The sequence below is a fragment of the Crinia signifera genome, chromosome 11 (genome assembly GCF_055691185.1).
Source record: "Crinia signifera chromosome 11, ASM5569118v1, whole genome shotgun sequence".
NCBI classification, from domain to species: Eukaryota; Metazoa; Chordata; class Amphibia; order Anura; family Myobatrachidae; genus Crinia; species Crinia signifera.
Genome location: NC_139227.1, coordinates 35,803,842 through 35,829,182, shown reverse-complemented (window position 1 = coordinate 35,829,182; position 25,341 = coordinate 35,803,842). Strand labels below are relative to the sequence as shown.

The 25,341-nt window shown below is 46.4% G+C and overlaps 1 protein-coding gene across 1 annotated transcript in view; it reads right to left on the bottom strand.

Moving 5' to 3' along the window:
* JPH3 (junctophilin 3) overlaps nt 1-25,341 on the bottom strand; it is a 112,171-nt gene that overhangs the window by 21,532 nt on the left and 65,298 nt on the right. Inside the window, exon 3 of the mRNA XM_083164939.1 lies at nt 2,581-2,705. Coding sequence (XP_083021065.1) covers nt 2,581-2,705 — 125 coding nt within the window. The remainder of the gene's footprint in view (nt 1-2,580; nt 2,706-25,341) is intronic.

Below are 25,341 nucleotides of genomic sequence, written 5' to 3'. Positions count from 1 at the left end.
ATGCTGGTACCTGCCTGGCTGCTGCAATGACCAGTGGCACCGTTGATGGCTGCCTAGGCACTGTGCTGCTTGGCAGGTATGTGTTCCCTGCGTCTTTATCCCCCAGGGTACTTCTAGCCTATACCTGTATGTGTTCGCATATCTGTCACTGTTTAACTGTACCTAACTGGCTGTTGCACAGCAATCCAAGTCAATTCCTAGTATGCGCAAGTATACATGGACAATAAAGTTGATTCTGATTATGATTGCTGGACACTGGCCATTATTCCGTCGATGGAGACCATCAATGGTAGGCCATCCCTAGGTGTGTGCCTCTGTACGCAGCTGCATTCAGCGACACACCTATGACACTTGAAATACACATTAGCATGCATCAGTTCTGTAACAGGAGCAGGCACAAAGAGCATCTGTGCTGGTCACATGATCTCGGCAGCCAGAGGTGAGACCTGGTAATGTGGTGAGAACCTGGCTCTAGGGATGCACCGTCTAATTGCTTCCCAGTCTGCCCCTTCCCCCTAGTATCAGGATTACTTCAGCCTTACGCAGCTACTTTTCACAGACACAGAGATGGTATAATGCAGGGAGGTCATTCAGAAAACCTCAAATCATTTCAGCACAATTTCCCTCACACAAAGGGAATGGCGCGTGGAACAAGCCACCATTTTTCCGAAGTACAGATATAGGGAAGAGCCTGTGACATGTAGTTTAGTCAGGGTTTGCTTAAATCATATAACTTACATACATTTTCAGCACCAAAACAGTGGTCAAACATCTATATCTGCTGCCCCTATCCGTATGCTTGCATAGTCCAAAAATCTGATTATGAGTGTGTTGGGTGACAGAGCATACCCTAGATCTGTCTGCACAACTCTGTATCACACCCACCCACCCACTGTCCTCACAATGTTAAACAATGACTTCATGTACATAACTGTCTGTCAGCGAACACAAAGCACTGTCTGAAATTAGCTTCACGTAAATTACTGCCAAACTAATATCATGTGATCATCGAGAGCCAATGAGCTGAGAGCTGGCAGACTTCCTTCATTATGATGCTGATTTCATGCCTACATGGAAAAAAAAGTGGATTTAAAAAAAACAGAAGACTTCTGGAAGACACAGGGGGTGCAGCGCATCATTTCAGTTACGTGTTATAAGTTCAGACATCTGTGTAACATGCAGTCTTGTGTGGATAAAATGATACTGTTCCAAATGAGCTACTGCTGTTTTGCAAGGTCAGGATTTTCAGTCCTCAGGACAGTCCGCACCAAATGCTAATTTAACCCCTTTGATGTTGCTATGGGCAACCAATCAGAAGCTACTTCTTATTTATTAAGCATCCTCTAGAACAGGGGTAGGCAAGCAATTTTTTACGGAGTCCGGATAGTTCAAATTATTTTGATCGAGGTCCACATAATATAAACCTCATTCCCTGTGCCCCTCAGGACTGACACTTGTGGCGCCTTATAAATAAAATTATAATAATAATAATCCCAGGATGCTTTGCATTAGGTTTGCTATGTGGCCATGCTGAAACTGATGCAAGGCATCCTGGGATGTGTAGTTCATTAACATCTGGAGGGCCGGTGTTGCCCAGCCCTGCTCTAGAAGATAGTAGACAGGATCTGATTGGTTGCCCATAGCAACATCACATGTGAAGTAGAATACACATTTTAGTAAATTTCCCCGCATGTGTCATAATCTGAAGTGCTCTTATAATGTGGAGGGCACTATAATGCTACATAATAAGAACTGTTGCACTGTAATGTGGCAACATTTCAATTGGAATGTGGCACAGTATGAATGGGAGGCACTGTAGTGTGGCAAAATATGAACTGGGGCACTATGTCATAATGTGAATGTAGACTACTGTGTGGCATAAAGTGTACTAGCAGCCCTACAATGTGATAGGGCACTATGATGGTTTAGAAAATAAACTAGGGCACTACTATGTGGCATAATATTAACTAAGGCACTACCATGGTTCGGAACACAAACTAGGGCACTATTATGGGACATAAAATGAATAACTACTATGGATAGATGTTTCTCGATATGCATTGGTACAGGGCCTCCTTCAGTATGTTGCTATGGGGCCCCCAAAGTTCTGTTTATACCTGTTTGTCACCCTCGTGCTGAGATTGTTTGCCACTGTTGGACTGTCCAAGTTACAGCATCATCATTGGTAATGTATTTGCGCAGAACCCATATACAATTTATACTTGAGTTTTGGGAAAGTACCATTAGTTTGCACATTCCTGCTGGCAGTTTGGCACAGCAAATAAAATATTCAAAATGGGCAAAAACGTGGTCTGTTGTTGCCAAAGTTAGTTTTTGCATGTTATGCCACGTACACACGGTTCGATGCCGATTCAATCCAGATGCGCGGCCTGCGGCATCGAAATCAAATAGAAAAATAGACTGTGCCAGCAAGACTATATAGTCCAAATCGAATGCGTTCTGCTTGCCGTTCGATTCAATACCGATTCGACTCCAATCAAATTGGGGTCGGATCGCACCATGTGAACACCCCTTTAGGATAGATCCAGCTGTATACAAAACCGATATATGGGTACTGACCATTTTCTCGATGCTGGAAGGATGGGGAAAACTCTTTGGCAGCGATCCTGGCGATCTGAGCTTCATCTTGCGCCTTTATAGCCGCTGTGGCAGCTGCGTCTGCTTTAGCCCTGGAGTGTGATGTCCTGCCCAGGAGAGAAGAGAGAGATGGATGGGTAAAATAAGGGGCGGGGACAATTAAAAACACCCAATTAAACAGGCTGACCAGTAACTTATATACGCCTCCTTAGCTTGGAGGAAAACCCCGGGTACCACATAGGAGACAATAGAAAAGTAGTTATGTAGTGAATCTGATTATGGAAACGGTGTATCTCTACTACAGCTACAGACTGTGGGCCTCATTCAGTACTGCTCGCTAAGCAGTGGTCTTACGCCTGCCCCGCGAATCCCCTAGGAAGCATGTGAATGGATGTGTACGCTGACATCATGTGACGTCAGCCATCCGCCATGTGCAGGCTTTGACCCACCTGAGTATGCATCAGGATGCCCGGTGTTTTTCTATGTGCACCCACCTTTTTTTTTGACACGTCCGGGAAACACTGGGCGTTACCATGTGCCAGCCCCCTGTCTGCCCACTGCCCGTCCCCTCCATATGAACTTCTCTGCGACTGTGATAATCGCCGAAGGCGTTCATAGAGCGGCCCTACACAAGCGCATATACGCCTATACACATGGGCAAAGCTGCACCATCAGTTCCCGATGCAAATACGCTGGGGATCGATCCTTACTGAGTCAGGCTCTGTACGGTTGTAAGAAAATCAATGTTGTCCAAGATTTTTTATTGGGTAAGGTGCAAATTTGAAAGACATAAAAACAAATGCTGGGATTCGTAGTTCTTCAACAGCAATGGAATGTACCATTTCAGCTGCAGTGGGGTAAGAAAGTATTCACTTTTTTGGGGGGAGTTATTCTATTGTCTATTAAAGTGTAAGTAGCCTGGTCTCTAATAATGACAAGTACCGGAACAAGTTATTGGTTCTTCAATAATGTAACACCCCACCCCAAAATCCAACATATACACCTGGTAAGGAAGCATACTGTACGTGCAATAATCACCTCTACTATACTGGATTATTACTGCATTATGCAACAAGATATACACAGATTCACACAGTTCATCATCTATATGCAAAATGACAATGAGTGTTTCATCCCATACAATAAAGGCTATCTCTGCTCCTCACCTCAATAGGGGGAATTAATTACTGTTATATTGTTTATTCATTTCGCTAGGCTGGTAAATAGCATTTAATTTTCAATTAAAAAAAAAAAATATATATATATATATATATATATATATTGTGACAAGGATCACATACACAGGGTTTCAAATAAAGAATTTGATCTTTATTTTGTATAGCATGTCACAGCACACCAGAAGAATTCCATAGGCAAGCGTAGTTACATGCAGCAGCAAATGCTCCAGTAACCCTTACCATCAGTGACGTAACTATTAAAATTAACCTCGCAGACCCCAGACGCCTGCACTTACACAGCGCCTCCCCATGACCTCGGGGCTATTGTTACGCCACTGCTTACCATAGCTCACAACCTGGCCTATTCCTTGGGCAGTTGATCCACCATCAAGAGCATTTACCCTTTCGCCCTGGATACCCTTATATCAGTTGCCGCTGATTACCCAACCTTGCTTCTGCTCCAAAACCCGGTCTGGATCCTCCACATTACTCTCTGCCACTATATAGATATACATATATATCTATATAGATATCTCTCTCTCTCTATATATATATATATATATATATATATATATATATATATATATATATATATAGATAGATAGATAGATAGATATTTTTTTTAAACAACCCGATTATTAGTGACAGTAATGAACTATACATAGATACCCCTGTAATATGCTAATTTGTGTAATATAATAAGACTAATTTATTTAAATTCCCCACTGTGGGCTCATTATTCTGCACAGTTTGCAATTTGCATTTCACTGAAACACTCTGGGGAGGGGACACCACGAAATAAAATGACACTACAATAAAATAATTGTTTTGTATACTATGATCTGTAAGGAGGCGACGGTACATTGTGTGTTGGTTTATCGTCTTTGTTTTATCAGGCGTTGAATAACGAATGCTGCAGGATTAGCCACACTGTAAGATTATCAGGCATGGATAATCAATAGGTGTGCTTTCAACAGACATGAATAATCGATTAGTACTTTATCAGCTCGCATATAGAGCATGGATTTTCTGAAACATAATAAATGGCGGAGGTCACCGAATGAAGTACCTCAAGCGTGGGTGGGCTTCACTTGCACACAAGGCATCTGATATCTGTCAGACATGTTTAGCAGTCTCCCTCCATCAGATGACTTGTATATAACCTCCTGAAACCTTTATGAAACACAGGTTTTTTTCTTGCTTCTAACTGTGCTTTTCAAAAATGTCTTTATAGTATCAGGTAGATGATTCAAATCTCCACACACTACTGACACACTCTCCACACGTACAGCCAACACATGTTCATTCTTCAAGAGATAATGAATTGTACATAAAATGTAATACCTCTAATAACAGCAACAGCAGTAGAAAGATCATACATGAGATATATATATATATATATATACACACACACACACACACACACACATACTAGTAAGCCTGCTCGAAGCAAATGCTTCGAAAGCTAGTCTGCTACCTTGTGATTGCCTCTGTGTTTGTGCATGTGTGAGAGAGAAAGAGATGAAGTTTCACTTGCTGCCAACAGATGGCAGTGTTTTGGAGACACACAATCAGACACTAGACATATATAAAGTTGATGGAACAGCTCGTTGAAAACTGCCTCTGATCATTGAGACATGTCAGACGAATCCTGCCTTGTTTTTAAAATCAATAATTATTCCAATATGATGCCAAACTGCATAAACCCTTTGAGTGAAAGTGAATTTGTCAAAATAGGTGTGAAAATTGCCAAGAAAACATTTTTTTATTCATCATGTTTACCTTATATAGGAAATAAAGGGTTAAATTTAATAGGATGAGAGATTCAGAAAGTGAGATATTTGGTAAGAAATCATTATGTATTTTTTTTAAAGCGGCAACATTTTCACTTCGGTTCTTGTTTAGTTTCACGGCGGCAGCATGGCCGCCCGCTTCATCCCGGTTCAGCGCTCTGCAAACTTTCTAAAATAAAGTCCATGCCAACGTGAATTTCCATGTACGTTGAGTTCATGTTGATTTTCCTGCATTGTGAAGTCTACTTAAAAGAAACTGTTACGGGCACACCTGAATTGAAGTGCATTGTAAGTTCACTTCTATATTATACCAGGAAGAATTACATGCAGAAAATAGAGATACCACATTGAAGATAATTTTCATTTATTATCTACTTAGCGCTGGATATTTGTAAAACCTTTTAGTGTGTGTGTGTTACCTCCTGCCGCATCCGCCTGCGCCAGGTCCCAACTAATGCTGCCAATGAAAAGTGACACTTGGAAAATGGCTGCCCCCAAACAGCAGACTAAAAATTGTCTGCAGTATGGGGGCAGGCATTTTCCGAGTGTCACTTGTTTGTACTAGCAGCGCTGCAGCAGTAGCCGGGAGAGCCGGCGTCCAGGACACCGCGCCGGCAGCTGAAGGCAGTGAGTAATAATAGTCCCGCAGATACTTTTCTGCACTAGGCACTGAGTTTTTGGAGGGTTATTCTGGTCCATTCACAAGGTCCGTACATTTGCATGGGGAGCGATGTTTTGCGTATGTGCATGCATGGGCTCCTGGAATAGCAATGCCACTTTATAGATTACATTGTTATTAAAAAATATATAGGATCATTTACAATAGGCATGTTCGACCTGCAACCTGCGGCCCTCCAGCTTTTGTGAAACTACAAGTCCCATAATGCCTTGCCACAGTTTTGCTATTAGAGAATGCTAAAACTATGACAAGGCATTCTGGGATGTGTAGTTTCACAACAGCTGGAGGGCCGCAGGTTGGACATAGCTGCTTTAGTGCTTAAAAAGTGTGATGACATCTAAAGACCTTAAGACTCATCTTATTCAAGTATTGCACCAGAGACTTGGAAATTCCCACTTTTGTATGTTTGGTATTTTGTTGGTTACTGGGTGATAACCAGGGTAAAGTACAGATTCTCAGGCAGCAGTGCGCCAGTTCAGGTCATATCCTAAATCTTGTTTGCAGTTGCTTTAGAAATTGGACAATTGGTGAAACCTCTAATGCTGGGTACACACCAGGACAACCAGGGCCCGATCCCCTCAATCTAGATCCAATTCCGACCAATTGGATGTAGATTGTGTGGTGATTGGGCCCTTTTCTGTCCTGGTGTGGACCGATACCGATCCGATGCGCGGTCCCGCGGGTCGGTCGGTCGTTATTGAGATCCTACCTGCTGCAGGTAGGATCTCAATGACGACCATACAGCCGGGTGTGGGTCGCCATCGGATTGGACCCGCTCACGGTGCACATCGTGAGCGGGTCGTGCCCCCCCCGCGTCACCGTGAGCGGGTCGGACGATACACTGACGACCCGCTCCCGATGTGCATCGTGAGCGGGTCGTCCTGGTGTGTACCCTACATTACACAGCACTGCTTCATAACCAAGGTAGCCAACATGCGGCTCTATGGTCGTCGTAGTACAGGTACACCACCGATTTTCAGGCATCATTGGTTTCAGTGCCATGCCGGTTTATCGATTTTGCCGGATTAATGAAGGATTTCTAGTTTTTACTAATTTTGCACCTTCAGTACATTTCTAAAGCAATAAACAGTCAAATATATGCCACAGCATAATATTAATGAATGAATAAACACAGTAGTGTATGCAAAACTGTTTATTACAGTGTACTACGTGCTGTATAAGCAAAACAGGTATCAGGTATATTTTGAACAAACATTAACAGTAAGTGCAGTATGAATGAAAGTCTTGCTGGGACCTTGGATGCCATATCAGCCCCACTGCTGCCTGCTGTGTCACCTGCAGTGTCCTTGGAAGCTGTACCCAGTGGCACTTGTTTATGCTGTGTCTTCCGCCCATGTGCGGTACTTGCTGGGACCTTGGACGCCATATCAGCCCCACTGCTGCCTCCTGTGTCACCTGCGGGATCCTTGGAAGCTGTACCCACTGGCACTTGCTCATGCTGTGTGTTCCGCCGATGTGCGGTACTTGCTTTGACCTCAGACACCATGGTGCTTCCTGTGTCACCTGCAGTGTCCGCGGAAGCTGTACTCACTGACACTTGCGCCTATTGCGTGTTACGCCCATGCGCAGAAAGTGTTACGAATTGAGTTCATCAAAATCTTTTAATCCGGACAATTTACAATTTTGCTTTGTCCGGATTAAAAGAGGTCCCTAAACCCCTTTAATCCGGACAAATCAAAATTGTCCGGATTAAAAGAGGTTCCGGACCAACGGTTGCCGGAAAATCGGTGGTGTACCTGTATTACATAGGCCAGCATGCCCCAGGGTGTCACAAATGCACAATCCACGGGTGTCGGTGGTAATCATGGGACTTGTAGTCATCACATAATAGCTTTCCCTGGTGAGGCATTGCTGGGACTTGTAGCTCCACACCATAAGCCTGACCTATAGACGTAGGAGCTGGGCCTGTTTACACTGAAGGAATCTCTACCGTTGGGTTTATAAAAATCTCCCCACACCCCAGCCACTGACTCCATAAGTAGGAGAGAAAATCAGAGATGAAATCAAACTGGGCAGATCTGTAACAGAAGCAGAACAAGGATGAAGATGGAACATAGTGGGGGGAGGGGGTGTATTAGCCACTGTACACTTCCACCAGAGTGCAAATCGTGCCTGAATTATTAATGGCCGCTGCAGACAGACGGCCCTTCTGCAGACTGAGAAACCTGGCAAGGCTTGGAGCGAAGCCTACGCAAGCTCCTGGAATTATCTGAGCAGTGCCACGTGCCTTATGCCACCAAAAACCCCTCATTCCCCACCTACAGTGACCAGCTGCCTCCGAATCCCCATTATACAGCGACGTTCCTGCTCTATGGCTGTGCAGCTGGCCCGGCGCATAATAAATCTTCCTGCGAAGCGCAGTGACTGAGGGGGTTACTGCATAATTAATAATGATAATGAGAAAAATGCCTGATTTAAAGAGCACCTGTCATCATGAACTATCATTTCTGATTAAATACTGTATAAGAACTACCTATATACTTCGTGCTTACCACAGGGTAATGAGAAATGATTTCTATGGAGAAAGACGAGTAAACGTGTTATAGTGTCAGTGTAAGAGAACGACCCTTTTGTACAATGCAGCAATAATACTGTATGTTCAGGTTTTATAAATACAAGGTAGTATGTGAACAATGTACGTTACAATTTTAAGAAGATCTGATGCTGAGCGACCAATAAAAGGCTTTGACCCGTTCATTTGAGTCAGTATTCGTCTCCGTCCCTGATGTTCGCTCCCGCAAACCTGTCGCGGATGGGCACGGGAACGCAGGTATGAAGATGCCTGCTCTGGGCAGGCAGCTGACATCACAGGACGACATTGACCGCTCCGAATTCAGCGGATAGCGTCCAGAATAAAAGTCAGTCTAGATTTTTATTACCGAAGGGGAGAAAAATCATTGGGTGGACAGCGAGCATCGAATGATTTATCTCTTATTAGGCTACATGCGAGGCAATGTGTTCGCATACACATCCCATGCTAACAAGGGGATTTGGGTGACGGGGCGGGCATTCGGCCAGGTGACGGGCGATGTTTTCCTGTTCTCTAGGCTGCTATCACGTGCCCTTTGCGTTATCTTCAATGCAAACTAAAAGTGCCAACACAGAGTGCAATTCTCAGATGAACTTTTTAGTTCAAAACGCATCGCATGTAGATCACATTGCACCGCTATTACCGATGCGCGCTCCCGCGTAGTTCATATTGCACCGTTATTACCGATGCGTGCTCCCGCGCAGTTCATATCGCACTGTTATTACCGATGCGTGCCCCCGCGTAGTTCATATCGCACCGTTATTCCCGATGCGCGCTCCCGTGTAGTTCATATCGCAAGCCAAAAAAAAAAAGTATTTGCAGCAAGTAGTTTTTGTTAGCAAAACAAAAAAAGCCATGAATGGCCAAAACAGTTCTGCACTGCAGGTGGGGCAGATGGAACATGTGCAGAGAGAGTTACACTTGGTTTCACTTAGGTGGGGTGCATACCTCCCAACTGTTCCCGGTTTTTGGGGACGTTCCCGTGTCCCGTCCGGCGCCGGCATTGTCCCGCAGTGGGGGAAAGGGGCAGTTGGGAGTCCCCCGTGTCATCTGGTGAATAGTGCGCAGCATCTATTCCCGAAGCAGGGAGGCTGGGGACTGGCCAGCAGCTTACAGAGCCGCTGGTCAGGCCCCCACAGCAGTGGAAACGGGGGTGTGGCCTCATGGGAATGATGCGATTAGCAGGCCACACCCCTTGCTGCTAAGTCACGCCCCCTAATTTCAGGCGCAGCTGTCCCTCTTTGCCTGTCTAAGAAGTTGGGGGGCATGGGGGTATATTCAAGTTGAAATCTACCCTGGGGGTAATTGAGCAGCAGATGCATTGTAGGGAAAGGGATCAACAGGTGGTTTTGGGCCCAGTATTTTCAGAGCTTTCTCCTACTTTGCTATCCATCTGGATCACAGAAATAATTGTGAGACGTAAGATACAGTATGCAGCACACATTCCCGGGTAACTGAGCAGATATGCACACTGGTTCCTTCATCATTTTATTTAGCATCATGTATCCTGGCCAGTCCTCGCTGCACAGTACCACTTCTCCAGTCTTCGCTACCAGGAGCCCTTGCGTTCTAAGTGCTCATGAGATAAGGTTTCATGCACAGCTTCAGGGCCTTTTAACTCAAAAGCCCGTTTTACAAGCTTCACAGAGCTCATCAGAAAGGCAACAATTAAGCTGTTAGCCTAAGAAAACATCTTTTCTCTAACCCTGAAGTGCAGGGATATGTCCTGTGGATAGGAATTTCCATCCTTTTATTTCTTATATGTAATTATTCTGCTTCTATTCTGGTGGTTTCTTGCTGCTTCTTCTTTTTTTTTTTATTCTGACCCAAGATCTGTAAGTAGTCACATATAATACTACCAGCAGCTGCACCTGTGGGTACACAATTTTATATTCTTCCTGAAACGTGACATCTTTATCATCCTCCTGTGCTATTACGAGCCGCCTAAGGGGCAGACAAAGTAAAAAAAAACGGAACCAGATCGAACCCCGGAATGCCGGAAAGTGCCTGTCCGGACGGGGTACTTGTGATAGCTTTCACCGGGGATATAGAGAAGGGGACAATACAGCCTCCACTTATGGTTCAGACCGTTCCAGTATTTATTACATTCCCCGGACCATGCAGGGAGGCTTTATTCTCCCCCTTCTCCTCTCCCTGGTGACAGCTGTAACAGCAGCCCCACCGGACAGGACACTACAAACTCCATAATGACCAATATTTATGAATGAAGCCTGTCCAGTCCAGGCTGCTGTCCGGTTCCGGCTTTTACCCATACCTGACCAGATGGGCCAAGTGGTTCTTATCTGCTGTCAAACTCTATGTTCCTATGCCTACATCCTTTAGCTACAGCCCCAGCTCTCGGCATGGTAGCTGGTTAGATGTGGACTGCTTGGTGGAAGTCTCCCAGGAATGGGTCTGAACAGACGCTGCAATATTGCAGATGATGCATCAATAGCAGATTAAACGCAACAGTCAACGTAACGGGGTGCAGTGGCTGCTGGGCCATCTGGAATGGGACGGGGGTGTCTCCCTTTTCAAAGCTCGGAAAGACTGAGGTATAAATTTACTGAAGCTTCTAAAAATGAAGTGTGGTTACCAATTGCGGGGACCGCAACTAACTCAGCCACCTAGGTGTACATTTACCTTAATGATCGAGGCTTTGGCCACTGAGTACCTCGCAGAATGGGAAGATGGACCAAAGAGAAATCCGGTACAGATACCAACAGTTGTACTAACCAATGAGACCGAGGACTGTGCATCCAGCAAGCTTGGTAAATGACCACGTGTGTATAATGGCTTAGAAGGCACATACATGCAGCGTGCACATACACAGCAGTACGAGCTGCTTTATATTCAGGACGAGATCCTGTGCGGTTTGTACAAGCTGAAATAAATGTGCAAACGGCTGATTTCAGCTGCGCCAAATTAATTTTCTCATGCTGACTCCCTGTTCAACACTTGTCATCTACTCCCACTTATTTTCTTGGAATGAAGTTGGCCATCTGGTCTTTTCCCTCTTCCCTCCTTGATACATTTGTTAAGAATCTTAAATTATCTCCTCCTTTTAAAAAAGTTTAAATTTCTGACCTCAATGATACATTACAGTGAGAGCTTCTACCCACACAGGAGCAGGGGAACACATAATGTGCAGCATACTGCTCATCACGCCAAGCGTGGTCTGCGGGATCTGATCAGTGTACATACATGGGTGGGAGATTCCACATTTCCGGACAGATTGTAGAGTCTCAGTATGAGTGCATTGCGAGCAATGTGTTTTAAGATGCTGCGCAAGTTTTTGTACACTGTCCAACTGTTCCACCCTCAGGCTGCAGTGTCCCTTGGATCCAGAAGTTTGGAGGAGTTTTTGATTAATGCTGCCTCTGCAAAGTGAAACTGTGATTGGTTCCTGCATGGCATCTAGAATGCCTCTAGACCAGTGGTTCCCAAACTTTTTTGAATCCTGGCGCCCTAGAGCATCAAAATATTTTCAAGGCACCCCTAGGCCAAATGTTTCTTATCAAGAAATTCAGAAACAAAATATTAAATGAAGTGCATTATGTTTATATGTCACAGTTATCCGGCGAGGGACAGGATTTGCGTCTCTTTGTCCACATATATTATGATTGGCAGCCACAAGCACTGGTTTTGCCTGGTACACTGACCATAAATAATATGAATTGATCTTGGTCCACCAACCCAAGGCACCCCTGCAAGTGTCCTGAAGCACCCCAGGGTGCCTAGGCACACAGTTTGGGAACCACTGCTCTAGACTCTCCTTCCTCTCACTAGTAGAACACAGTTTGGGAAACACTGCTCTAGACTCTCCTTCCTCTCACTAGTAGAATGCCTCCAGACTCTCCTTGCTCTCAATAGTAGAATGCCAGCAGACTCTCATTGCTCTAACTAGTAGAATGCCACCAGACTCTCCTTCCTCTCACTAGTAGAATGCCTCCAGACTCTCCTTCCTCTCACTAGTAGAATGCCTCCAGACTCTCCTTCCTCTCACTAGTAGAATGCCTCCAGACTCTCCTTCCTCTCACTAGTAGAATGAATACAGACTCTCCTTCCTCTTACTAGTAGAATGCCTCCAGACTCTACCAGTCTCTAGTAGAAGGCCTCTGTTCTCTGTGGGTGTTGCATCCCCCCGTTAGAATGTGCCTCAAATGCTGCCTAATGGGAAATTCATTACTGCCACACATATGCACAATCAATAATATGAAAATGGGGTTAGTGGCCCTAGGGTCACAAAAATAGAAGCGCTAGTTGTAATTAACACCTATTCACACAATAAAAAAGATTTATTTAGCTGAGTAGGATTTGCAGCCTCTTACACAGGGTGTGTACCCTTAGTATGTAGAATCTAGAAGTTGTGACAGTAACCAAGGTCACTGTCACTTTAAGAGGCGCTATCTTACTCAGTCAAATTAGAATTCACACCATTTCTCATAAAGAATAATACATATTTATTAAAAAAACATATAATTAATAATCTGATACAATTTATCAAAGTGCACAATGATTTAGACAATACAAGACAAACAACACCGAAACATATATTTCTAAAAAAAAGCATAGAATGCTAAAGGTGATATGGTAATTAAATGAGGCTTTGAACTATAGAGAGGAAAGAAATGTTCCCTTCAGAGGCAAATGACACTATTAGATGATAGTTACCAGTCCCGCACAATTTGTAATCCAAATAGGGCTGTGAATACTGTGTCCAAATCTCCACCAATTACCAGAGTTCCTCCGGATAAACACAATTTAAGCAGATGAAGTTGTTGTGGGATGGACTTTACAGCAGTTGACAGCGGACTTGATGGTCTGTGGGGTATGGTAACAGAGGCTCACTCCAAAAAACGCATTTCTCCGCCTGTATTCTGACTCGGCGGCTTCCTCAGTTCCTTTTTTGGAGTGAGCCTCTGTTACCATATTAATTATATGTTTTTTTAATAAATATGTATTATTCTTTATGAGAAATGGTGTGAATTCTAATTTGTCTGAGTAAGATAGCGCCTCTTAAAGTGACAGTGACCTTGGTTACTGTCACAACTTCTAGAATAATATGAAAAGGTTAAAACAAACAGTAAAGAGAAAACCCAACAAGATATAAGACAACTACGATTGTGACAGTTATTGACAGAACTGAAGGAAGTGTGCTGGGAATGAGAGGGAGAGAGAAACAGAGTCACTGACTGTGAGTGGGAGCACACTGGAGGCAATATTGTTAGATAAAAACAAAGGCCCTTATTCAGATCTGATCGCAATACAAATTTGTTCTCAAAATGGGCAAAACCATGTGCACTGCAGGTGGGGCAGATGTAACATGTATAGAGAGTTAGATTTGGGGGTGTTATTTTGTTTCTGTGCAGGGTAAATACTGGCGGCATTATTTTTACATTGCAATTTAGATTTCAGTTTCACCCCCCTACACAGTTTTACCTCTCTCTACACATGTTACTGACACTGCGGAGGGGGGTTAGAGAATACAGAAATGCGGTAAAAACCCAGATAATATGATCTGAGGCTCTGTAATGTGGCATGCCTCGACGGCATTTGTAGTGGAGGGGCCCCTATAGGTCCCACATAATGGGGGAGATTCTCTAAACAAGAAATGCGGTAAAAACCCCGTTATCTGGGTTTTTACCGCATTTTGGGATGCTCTAAGCAATCCCCCACCGGGTTAACGCAGCGGGGGGCATCGCCAGAAAAATCTGGCGATGCCCCATAGAAGCCAATGGGCTTCTACCGCATCCCACCGCCGCCCCGCAACGACCCCCCGCCACCCCGCATTGCCCCCTGCCCCCTTACCTGTGTCCGGGCAGCACAGAGCTGTGCTGCCCGGACCTGTGACCTCCTCCCTGCACTGATCCTCTTCCGGGTGCAGGGAGGAGGAGAGCCCGGCGCAGCAGCAGCAGCGCCGGGTGTGTGAGGGAGCGGGGAGCCGCCAGGACCTGCTGGGACCCGGCGACTCTCACCGCAAAGGACAGCTCTTAACGCAAGAGCTGTCCTTTGCTATAATTATCGCATATGTTAGAACATATGCGATAATTATAAATGCGATGGGCGGCGAAGGGGGGGCGGAGATTCTTAGAGAATCTCCCCCCAATATATGTAATCTATAGGAATGAAAATACAGGAGGAGGTGCATAATACCTCCTGACTGCATTTCCAATCGCAGTTCTAGAGGAACATCGCAACCATCGGTATCAGTACACACATGCCCATAAATCATAAATGCAAACAGGTGATATCTGCACAAACAACAACGGTGGAATTAAGTTGAAGATCCCCAAAGGACTTTACCCCTGCAATAGGCTATGTGAGCGGCGGGTGGCGTTATATCCATACGCAATACTGCAAAATCTGCAGCGTTGCGTGTAGATATAACGCCACCTGCCGCACACACACACCCCGCACAGCTGTGAATGGATATTTTGGGTGTGGGGGCCAAATCATTTGCATCACCAGGGCTGCCGTCAGAAATTTTGGGGCCTGGGACTGACAAAATCGCGCCCCCACCCGGGCACTTTTAGTACCTTTAGGCTGGGACCGGGTCTGGCAGCGCAGTCTGACTGCGCAGTTAGTGTGCACAGTCACAATGTGCCGCCGCGGCTGCCAGCCTCGTAATCAACTTGGAGCAGGGCGGCGGGTGGGCTGAAGCCGGACACAGTGAGGGGGTGAGTGACTGCTGGGGAGAGTTGCCCGGGCCCTACCCTCGGCCAGAGCCGGCGTGGCCTGGGACTCAAGTACCCCCAGACCCCCCTGTTGGCGGCCCTGTGCGTCACTGCCTCATTACCAAGGGAACGTCCAGCATTTTCCTGTCATCAGTGCTGGATGTTAGTAGCAAACTGAGGTGTAATGTCATCTGTTGCCTAATCCCAGCTGGGTTCTGTTGAGCATTCTGATTGGAAAGGCCAGCAGACAGTAACATGTCCATGTTTCCTGGTACTGACAATAACATGTTTATTGAGGAGACTCCTACACATTCTGATCCGAGACCCTGACATACAAGAAGCGACAGACGCTGTGGATTTCTACTGGGTTTTTACTTACGTGCAGCCACTCCATTGCGATATTGTGTGGGAAGCAATGTCAGACGTACTCACCACTGTGCAGCACATTGCCTGCAGTGTGTACAGTACTTGCTGGCTGGCTGATTGAAAGGCGGGGGGGGGGGGGGGGGGGGGGGTTTCATGGGCGTGAATGTGAGTGGGAGCTATGGGAAAACACACAGCGTATGTTCTCAAAAGGTCAACCACCAATGGTTGACACCTTTAAAATAAAAGATCCACATAGCTTATTTAGACAGGGAGAAAAGGACAACACAAGCAATAAGTCGAAATGGAAAAGGTCGTCATGAGTTTATAACGCACACCTCCCAACTGTCACGATTTTAGAGGGACAGTCCCGATTTTCGGGTCCTGTCCCGCTGTCCCACCCGCGGCAGGCATTGTCCCGCTGCGGGGGGGTGGCAGTTGGGAGACCCCCAATCTAGTACAATAGACGCTGTGCGCATGCGCACAGCGTCTATTCTCGTATGAAAATGAGGTCGCGGCTAATTAGCATAAGCCGTGCCCTCATTTGCATACGCCCCGCCCCCTTTTCATATTATATTACCACATGTATTAGGAATGTAACCACAGAGGAAAGGCCCAAATCTCATTGTACAAGTAGGTAACGGCCATCTGCGTGTGCACATCCGCGTACCGGAGAGTCCATTGAACCTATCTGAGAGCGAGGGCTTGTCTTCCGCCTGCCTCTTATCAGCACCACACTTAGCAGAAGAGAGTGCGAGAGAGGACTGTCTCCTAGCAGGCAAGGGCTGACAACGCTGTCAGAAGTGCTCAAGGGCAAAAGGGCGGAATGTAAGATGGGAAACCAACCAAATACCAGCAATTAAGTGACTATTGTATTCATGTTTCCAGACTTTAAGAACATTTATCTTCATCTGCTCACTGGACACATGACACATCCTGATCCTCCAAGAATCAAGACAGCCAATCAAAGTCATCCAACACAGTCCGGAACCCTGCAATAGTCAATGGCAGCTGCTGGACTGACTGCAACAGCTACATATATGTTTACACACAGGGCCTGATTCAGAGGTGGAGACAGAAGAGGCGGCTTCTGTTGGTGATCGCCTGTTCAATAACGTTATGCACAAGGCATATGGCTGTACAAGGACTGAGACACCCACTGTCAGCGTCCATACAAGTGGTAATGGTGATTGTAGCATCTTCAGACCCCACCGGCAGCCGTATCATTGCAACTCGCATCAGCCCTAAAGCAGTAGTTTCACCATCCATGTACGGTCTTCAATATGAGCAGGTGAGCCACTGTGCACACAGCCAGTTTCACAATACCCCCCCCCACACACACACACACACACACACTCCGCCACTCCCATAACATGACATAAGATGGAAAGGTAGATGGTTAAGTTTCACGGCGGCAGATATATCGGATGCGATATCGGCCTATATATCGGCCGATCCAATGCAATTTTTTACCTGTTTATAACCCCACTACGCATGGCCAGCGCAGTAATCCACATCCCCGCGCGGGGCTCGCTACGTTCGCCACACTTCGGGCTCGGTGGGTCGATGCGCTCGCCACACTATATAAAATCAACTCCATGCGTAGTGGATAGTGGGGTTATGAAAAGGTAAAAATCGCATTGGATCGCATCGGATCGGCCGATATATCGCCCAATATCGCATCCAATATATCGACCGCCGTGAAACTAAACAAGTACAGACGGACCATCTCCATGCGTGCCTGTCACCACTCCCTACATTTTGAAGTAATTTATGTTTATGCATCTGAAATCGCAAATGTTACTCTGTACGGACACAATTGGACCTAGACCATGCGAGTGGTTGTGAACGCTTACAAATCTGCTCGCATGCTGCCACATGGAGGAAAAATCATTCGATGGTCACTCACCATCGAATTAGTTTTTCCTCCCTTCTATACTTACTTTTATCCTGCATGGAGATGGCAGAAAAGTGGGCGGTCGTTGTAGTCATGTGACGTCAGCTCTCTGCCCCCGAGCGTGTAACAGTGATAAGCAATATCATGGACATAACAGAGTAAAGCAGCCCATACACGGTCCGTTTAACGGATCCGTTTGGGACTTAAACAGCACACATCGGATCGCATCCCTAGTGCATGCAGTGTGCATGCACTGCCATCCGATCCGATGTGTACCTAGTACAAAAAGTATGTGCAGCACATACTTTTTGTACCATACTATGTGATGCGCGGGAGCGCGCATCGCATAGTACAGAACGGAGCCGGACACAACGGACCGTGTATGGGCTCCATAAGAAGTAATAGAGACATGACCAATAGCAATTCAATAATGAACGATCATTGCTGAAACTTCCAATCAGCTGAGGATGGGACCAACTGACACGTAACCATGCGGAGGCTGCCGGTACAATGGGGGCACACTTCCTAAAACCACCGAATGGTTAAATCCAGGCATGTAATTCCTGCGTTCCGACAGGCCCACCTAGCGTTTCTATGGGCGCGACCACCGTTTTTGTGGCCAAGCCCATCGGAACGCCTCCAACCGGTCACCCAGACAGCGAACACACCAAATGCGCAGACCCCCAGCATCGGCCAGGGGAGCAAATTCCAACCACAGCGCGCAGGTCTGCATCGCCCTTGTGAAAAGCCCAAGCAAGATATGGGCCCTTATTCTGGTTGGTGCGGTGTTTGCCGCTTGCGGTCGTACCGCCGATGTTTTTCGTCTGCGCATGTGCAGAGGTCACTCTGCGCATGTGCAAGCGGTTTCGCCGTACGTTTTTTTAGACGCCGCACAGGGGGCGGAGAGGGGCGTGAGGGGCTACTTAGCCTCATTACCCTATGCATACGCCCCGCGTTTCATGGGCGTTCCCATGCAAACGCTGGGCGTATGCATGGTAATAAAGCCGTGACGCATGTGTAGGGGGCGGGCATCTGACATCGCCGGATGTCAGCTGCCCGCCCCCATACAAGATTTCATACGGACAAGTGTCCGTGTGGTCTAGGGTGGCGGGAGCTGGTGGAGCGTGCGGCCCTGCATTCGATGGTCGGCGACCATCGAATGCAGGGGCTGCTCCCAAGATGGAGGAGGCGTATCCCCGTCCACTTTCATGCGGACCGCCACATATCCGCGTACGGACGGAGGTGGCGATCCGTATGGAAGGCGGGGATTCGCCTGCACGGTCCTGGCTGCATATTCTGATCTGGCCGCACAGATCAGAATAAGGGCCATAGTGTAGCAGTACTGCTCCCGACGGATACCGGTTATGTCGGTGCCATCGCAGGAGGTAAATGTTAAATTTTTTAATGAACGAATGTTTGAAATGTTTAAATAAGTAAAATAAAAACGGTTTTAGACCATATACAAAACTGATTCCATCTGCGTTCTCCCCCACATGCTCATTTCCTATACTGCCCTCCACCTCTTTTCTCCTTCTGAACATGAGGCTGCATTTGCCGCCTGTAAATTACCTACCCTGGAGGCCTCCATGTTGTCAGCCGCACCACGAATATTCATGACAATGCAGCCTGTACATTCTACGGGAGGCAGCGACATTGCAGTATAGTGTTTATCAGCAAATTACACAAAGCTTCTGATTGCTTTTAAGCAATACGCCAGGGGTTCAAAAGGGCCTTTAAATCAATATTTCTTGGGTCACTGATCCAGATTATCCTTCATGTCTCAAACTATATTGTCCGTCTATACTTTCCCTGTTTGATCAATATATTTCCTGCCATGGGGCATGTTCAGCTAATCAAGTTAAAGGAAATGAATAGAACAGCCGCAAGGTCTCTCCGATCTCTTCTGGACACGCACAAAAAGATACATATAATACAATGCATAGCAATAACATAAAAGTATCACAACAATGGAAAACATTGAATCCTAATAAGGATTATAAGCGTTTAATATAGGAAGTGAGGCCCCACACTGGTTATCCTTTATCTGGTGCGCGTGTGGTTTGTAGTAAAGTGATTTGGGCACTACCATTGCCCACAGGCCGCAGGTGGCCAGAAGGTGGTATATCTACAATGGGCGCAGGGCATGCAGTACAGATGTACTCCGAGCAGAGTCTGCTGGTACCATACTTCTGGCACTTCATTCAGAAATACAGCACAGGTGGGGAAGATAGCACAGACCTTGTTATCTGTGTCTTGTACGCAGATGTTGGCACCATATTGGCAAAGCTTAGAGTGCCACGAGTACCTGCACAGAGAGCGCTGTAAATTAGACATTGGTGCCTGGGAAGAAGCCAACACTATATTTCCTAACATATAAGCTGCATTTCATATGTGGACATCACATATATTACTACTAGTCCATATGCATACTGTATATGGACTAGTAGTATATCCATTTACTGCTCACTGGGTTCAATAGACACAGCCAAGTGTGTGTGTGTGGGGGGGGGGGGGTGTCAGGGCCAGGGCTGCCGAGAGGGGGGTGGAGCAGGTACTATTTACCCGGGCCCAGGCTTGGTGGAGGGGCCCGGAGGAGGTCCTGGTCTGCCCCCCATCCGGCAAGCAGCAGAACACACCTCCTGCATATGCTGTGCTGACAGCAGGCTTGGCATGAGTGTCTCCCTGACAGCGTTTCACCCCCCCCCCCCCCCCCAAACATTTTGGGGGCATGGCCTAATCGTGAAGCCTAATCGTGAGGCCTCACCCCAAAAATGTTACCGGGGTCCGTCCGGCAGATAGCAATTACTAGGCACAGGGTCAGTGTTAATTAGCCATGTGGGGGGGGGGGGGGGGGGCACTGACCAGCCATCTGAGGGGGGTAGGTCAGGGCAGGCAGCGATCACTAGGCACGGGGCTGGCACTGACTGGCACTGACCAGCCAGAGGGTAGCATTTGCTAGGCACAGGATCACCATTAATCAGCATTGTGAGGGGTTACTTGGGATGAGACAGTGTTAAACTCCAGTTTAACAAGAAATACATAATTTATAGCAGACTTCCTGTTCGCAGTGGTAAATACCCGTGTGCCTGGCCCGATCACACGCCGTAGCATGTGCATTAGAGATGGATTCAGTGTTAATAATTGATGTGTTGTAGCAGGATACAGCATGCGGGAGAGTGGCAGAGCCTGACCCCACTAAGCATTTACACACAAACAATACAGAGAGGAACAGAGACGGCAAAAGGATTTAGCTTAATGAAATGCAGGTCATTGTTTCCACATGTGCGATTGCTCCTATCTGACCACACTGACTTTCTGGCCTCACACAGGCATCGCTGAGGTGCTCCAATCTGACCACACTGACTTCCTGGCCTCCAACAGGCATCGCTGAGGTGCTCTAATCTGACCACACTGACTTTCTGGCCTCACACAGGCATCGCTGAGGTGCTCCAATATGACCACACTGACTTCCTGGCCTCCCACAGGCATCGCTGAGGTGCTTCAATCTGACCACACTGACTTCCTGGCCTCACTCAGCCATCGTTGAGGTGCTCCAATCTGACCACACTTACTTCCTGGCTTCACACAGGCATCACTGAGGTGCTTCAATGTGACCACACTTACTTTGTGGCCTCACACAGGCATCGCTGAGGTGCTCCAATGTGACCACACTGACTACCTGGCCTCACACAGGCATCGCTGAAGTGATTCGATGTGACCACACTGACTACCTGGCCTCACGCCGTCATCGCTGAGGTGCTCCAATGTGACCACACTGACTTCCTGGATTCACACAGGCATCGCTGAGGTGCCCAAACAGATGGACCATCATGTAGGGTGAAACATTATATATGATTTATTATTGGTTCTGTAACAGGTCTGCACCATTAGCACTGATCAATGATCCCTATGCTTGTATCAGACACATATATTCGAGAGTGCCTAGGGCATTAAAAGAGCAAAGGGAGGGATGTATAGACAGCATGCCCAGTGTGCTAACTACTTACATGCCCAAATACGTCTCCCGCTACGCCGATATGGGAAGCAGTGGAAATGATGACATAAATAGTGTCACCCAGACCTTGTCCCCTCTGTGTAACAAGAGAAGTGGAACCTGGAAGGGCAGCCTACTCTCTCAGAAATGCAGCCCCCCCCCCCCCCCCCCCCACCCCCCCCAAAAAAAACAGCCAAATTTTCCAAAAACATATCCTGTAAGAACATTTACAGAAGTTCTCCTAAGCCCTTTTATACTGCTGTGACCTAAACTCTACCTTATTAAAGATGTGCTCTTATACAATGGCAGAAGTGTAGTCATGTAATGAGGGTACAGGTGCACTATATTAAGGCTGAATGGAATAAATGGAATTCTCCCATAGGAAATTCCTGAGATAAGGGAATTGTGTTTGAAGGGCTCCAACTTAGTGCGTGGTTGGACACGAGCTGAAATTTGTCAGGAGCACGTAGAACTGTCTCCCCGGTGCTGTTTTTCAGGGTGAAAAAAAATAAAAAAGAGCATTTGGGATATAAGTTACTTACCGACTTTTAATGTTGCCTCTCCAGGAGAAGCCAGGAGAGAAGACCCAATGCTGAACTTCAGGGTGCGAGGACAAGGCTGATGTCACAAAGCCCCAGCACCAATCCTCCCAAACTCTGCGATTCGCAGGTCTGTATGGAGGGGGCGGTGCTAAAATTAAGTCCCGGGCCCTCCCCGCTGACCTGCAAATTCCAGAATTTCTTTCAGCGGCTCCAGGGGATGCGGGGGCTTTGAGAAGCATGCGGGAGACTTGCCCACCTTCCCGGGGACTGCATTTTCATGAGCCACCCAGTCATTCCAAGAGGGTAGGTAAGTATGATTTGGGAACAATCTAAAGTTTCAACTGTCAGTTGTTTTCTTCCACTTCCTGTTTGGTCAAAACTGACACTTTTCTGCAATAGTCTAGGAGAGATTTTTGGGAAGGCAGAAATTAGGGTAGCAAGTAGATTAAATAGATATTGTACCAGTGTAGGACCTTTTGGGGGGGGGGGGGGGTAGTTTTTTTTTAAATCTAGTGGCATTTCAATTTGTTACACCTGTGCAGTAACCACCTGCGGGCACAGGTGAGGGGCTTACTTAGCAACCCCGCACCATCTGCATATAAGCCCCTTTCCTACTTGCCTACTTTTAAATTCTCCTCTCCGGGAGAAGCCCGGAGAGGAGACTGTCAGCATCACGTGTGGGGGCGGGGGCCTGATGTAGACGTCATCAAGCCCCGCCCCCAGCACTGGAAATCCCCCCGATTTGTGGGACCTTGTGGAGGGGCAGGGCTAATTGCCACTATTTGCATATTTAGCCTTGCCCCCTCCCGGCGAATAGCCGTGAATTGCGGTGATTCAACTATGCGGCCGGACAACTGCTGGGGAGATCGGGAGGGTGAGGCAGAATCCAGGAGGATTGCCCATCTTTCCGGGGGACCCGATTTCCGGGACCCTCACGGCCAATCCGGGAGGGTAGGCAACCCTGGGCCCCGTTTAGCATGTCATTATACAGTATATCAGGGGCCCATTTATTTTTTTCTACATCTTAATAACAAAAACAAATGTATTTTTTTTATTGCTGCAATGTATAAATATTTTGTCCACAGGGCCAAAAAACACTAATAACATTATATCTACCATGACCAGCCCCCAGAATAATATTTCCCTTCTGAGGTAAATTCTGTGTAATATTATAATCGTATACCTAGACAGTAGTGGTATAACCAAGGTACAATGATCGCCTCTCGCCCTTAGATAAATGGCCCCTCTGTGTATCTGACGGGCCTGCTCTGTGTTATTAAACCTGCAGATATGGATTTCCTTCCTCTCTATCCTCCTCCAAGCATTTGTAGTCCTTGCAGGTCCGCAGAGACACGTTCCCTGCCTAAATGCACCTGCTTCGCAACCAGCTGTTATATTATTATAAACTGGTGACTATACATTAGTGTTCCACCCACTAGTGCTTTCATTGTCCCTTGTTCCACGGAGAATTATATGGTGCATTCAGTGAATGAAAGGCATCCATATATCATCTCGTTAATCACGGGGAATAGGGAGCTGTATATATGGAGCCTCACGCAATCTACATAGGACAGAATGTGGAGCCTGGGCAGGTAGTATTGTGTGCAAAAGGAAAGGGAAAGCAAGGTATCCTCATCTAGACTATAACGGTCACATCTGCTGCCATTGTACTGCGGGGAACCTCGCCAGTCACCTCATACAATGAGGCCAAGGCGGTCGCTCCAGACCTGATTCATTCCTGCCTCACGCTGCACAGAGAACCCAACGCACTCACACACACACACAGAAGACAGGTGGGTGGCGCAGACAGGAATCTCAGCACTATCTGATGTAAAAGGCTGTCAGGCGACGGGCCTCACTCACTGCAGCAAGGTGATTCCAGAGGGCGGATGTGTGGCAGAAGACAGCCAGCATTAATGGATTAGGAGGAGGGGAACTGGGTCAAGGGGTGGAATTCACTATCCCAAGTCATTGCTTGTAACAGGCCAAATTGTAAAAGTGTGTGTGTGTGTGTATATATGTCTGTGTATGTATGTGTGTCTGCGTTTGTGTAAAAATAATTTTCTTAATATAATTTTACACATTTTTCAGAATTGAACTGTGTTTAAATTATATATATATAATTTATAGTATCTCTTTTCTTTCTATTTATAAATGGGACTAAAAGCTTAAAATCTTAAACCACAGCTTTTGGTTCCAATACACCTGCACAAATCAGGCATATCCTCTTACTACCCCAGGCTGGTATTGTGAGGGCAGCTGAGTATTATGGGGGTACGTTCTTGAAATGTTGATAAGAAATCATCCTCGTAGCCAGGGACTAATTCAGAACTGAGCGCAGACATTTTGTTAGCAAATGGGCAAAAACATGCTGCACTGCAGGTGGGGCAGATGTAACATGTGCAGAGAGTTAGATTTAGGGGAGTTATTTTGTTTCTGTGCAGGGTAAATATTGTCTGCATTATTTTTACACTGCAATATAGATTTCAGTTTGAAGGCACCCCACCCAAATCCATACCTTCCGTTTTTTGGGGGATGGTCCTGCACATCCCACCTGGACAGCGTGGTGGCATGGGTCACGCCCCCAATTTTGTGCAGAGTCCCAATTTACACAGTACACAAGTTGGGAGGTATGCAAATCTGACCGTGCACATTTTATATTAGCCCCACCTGCAGTGCAGCATGGTTTTGTCCATTTGCTAAAAAAAATGTGCTCTGCAATAAGATGTGAATTAGGCGCATGGTTCCTGATCGTTCCAAAACAAGAAATGGTGGATTTCTTGGGCACTTAACCGGTCACACATTTACAGTAAGCTCGGTGTCTCTTCTGGATGCCTCCAGTGTGAATATTTATTATTTTACACGTGTCCGTCTATCTATCTGTATTTTGAACAGAAGCCGTTTCAAGTTGCTTCAATAGTGTCTAGAAAGCGCCTTTTAGTGGTCCGTGATGAATGGGCCCCAGTACTACAAAGATTCTGTCACATACTGTATATGCCTGTAAGAGCACATTTTAGATACAATTCCCATAGATAGATGAGAAGATGTAACTAAAAGCAGAATAGTGGT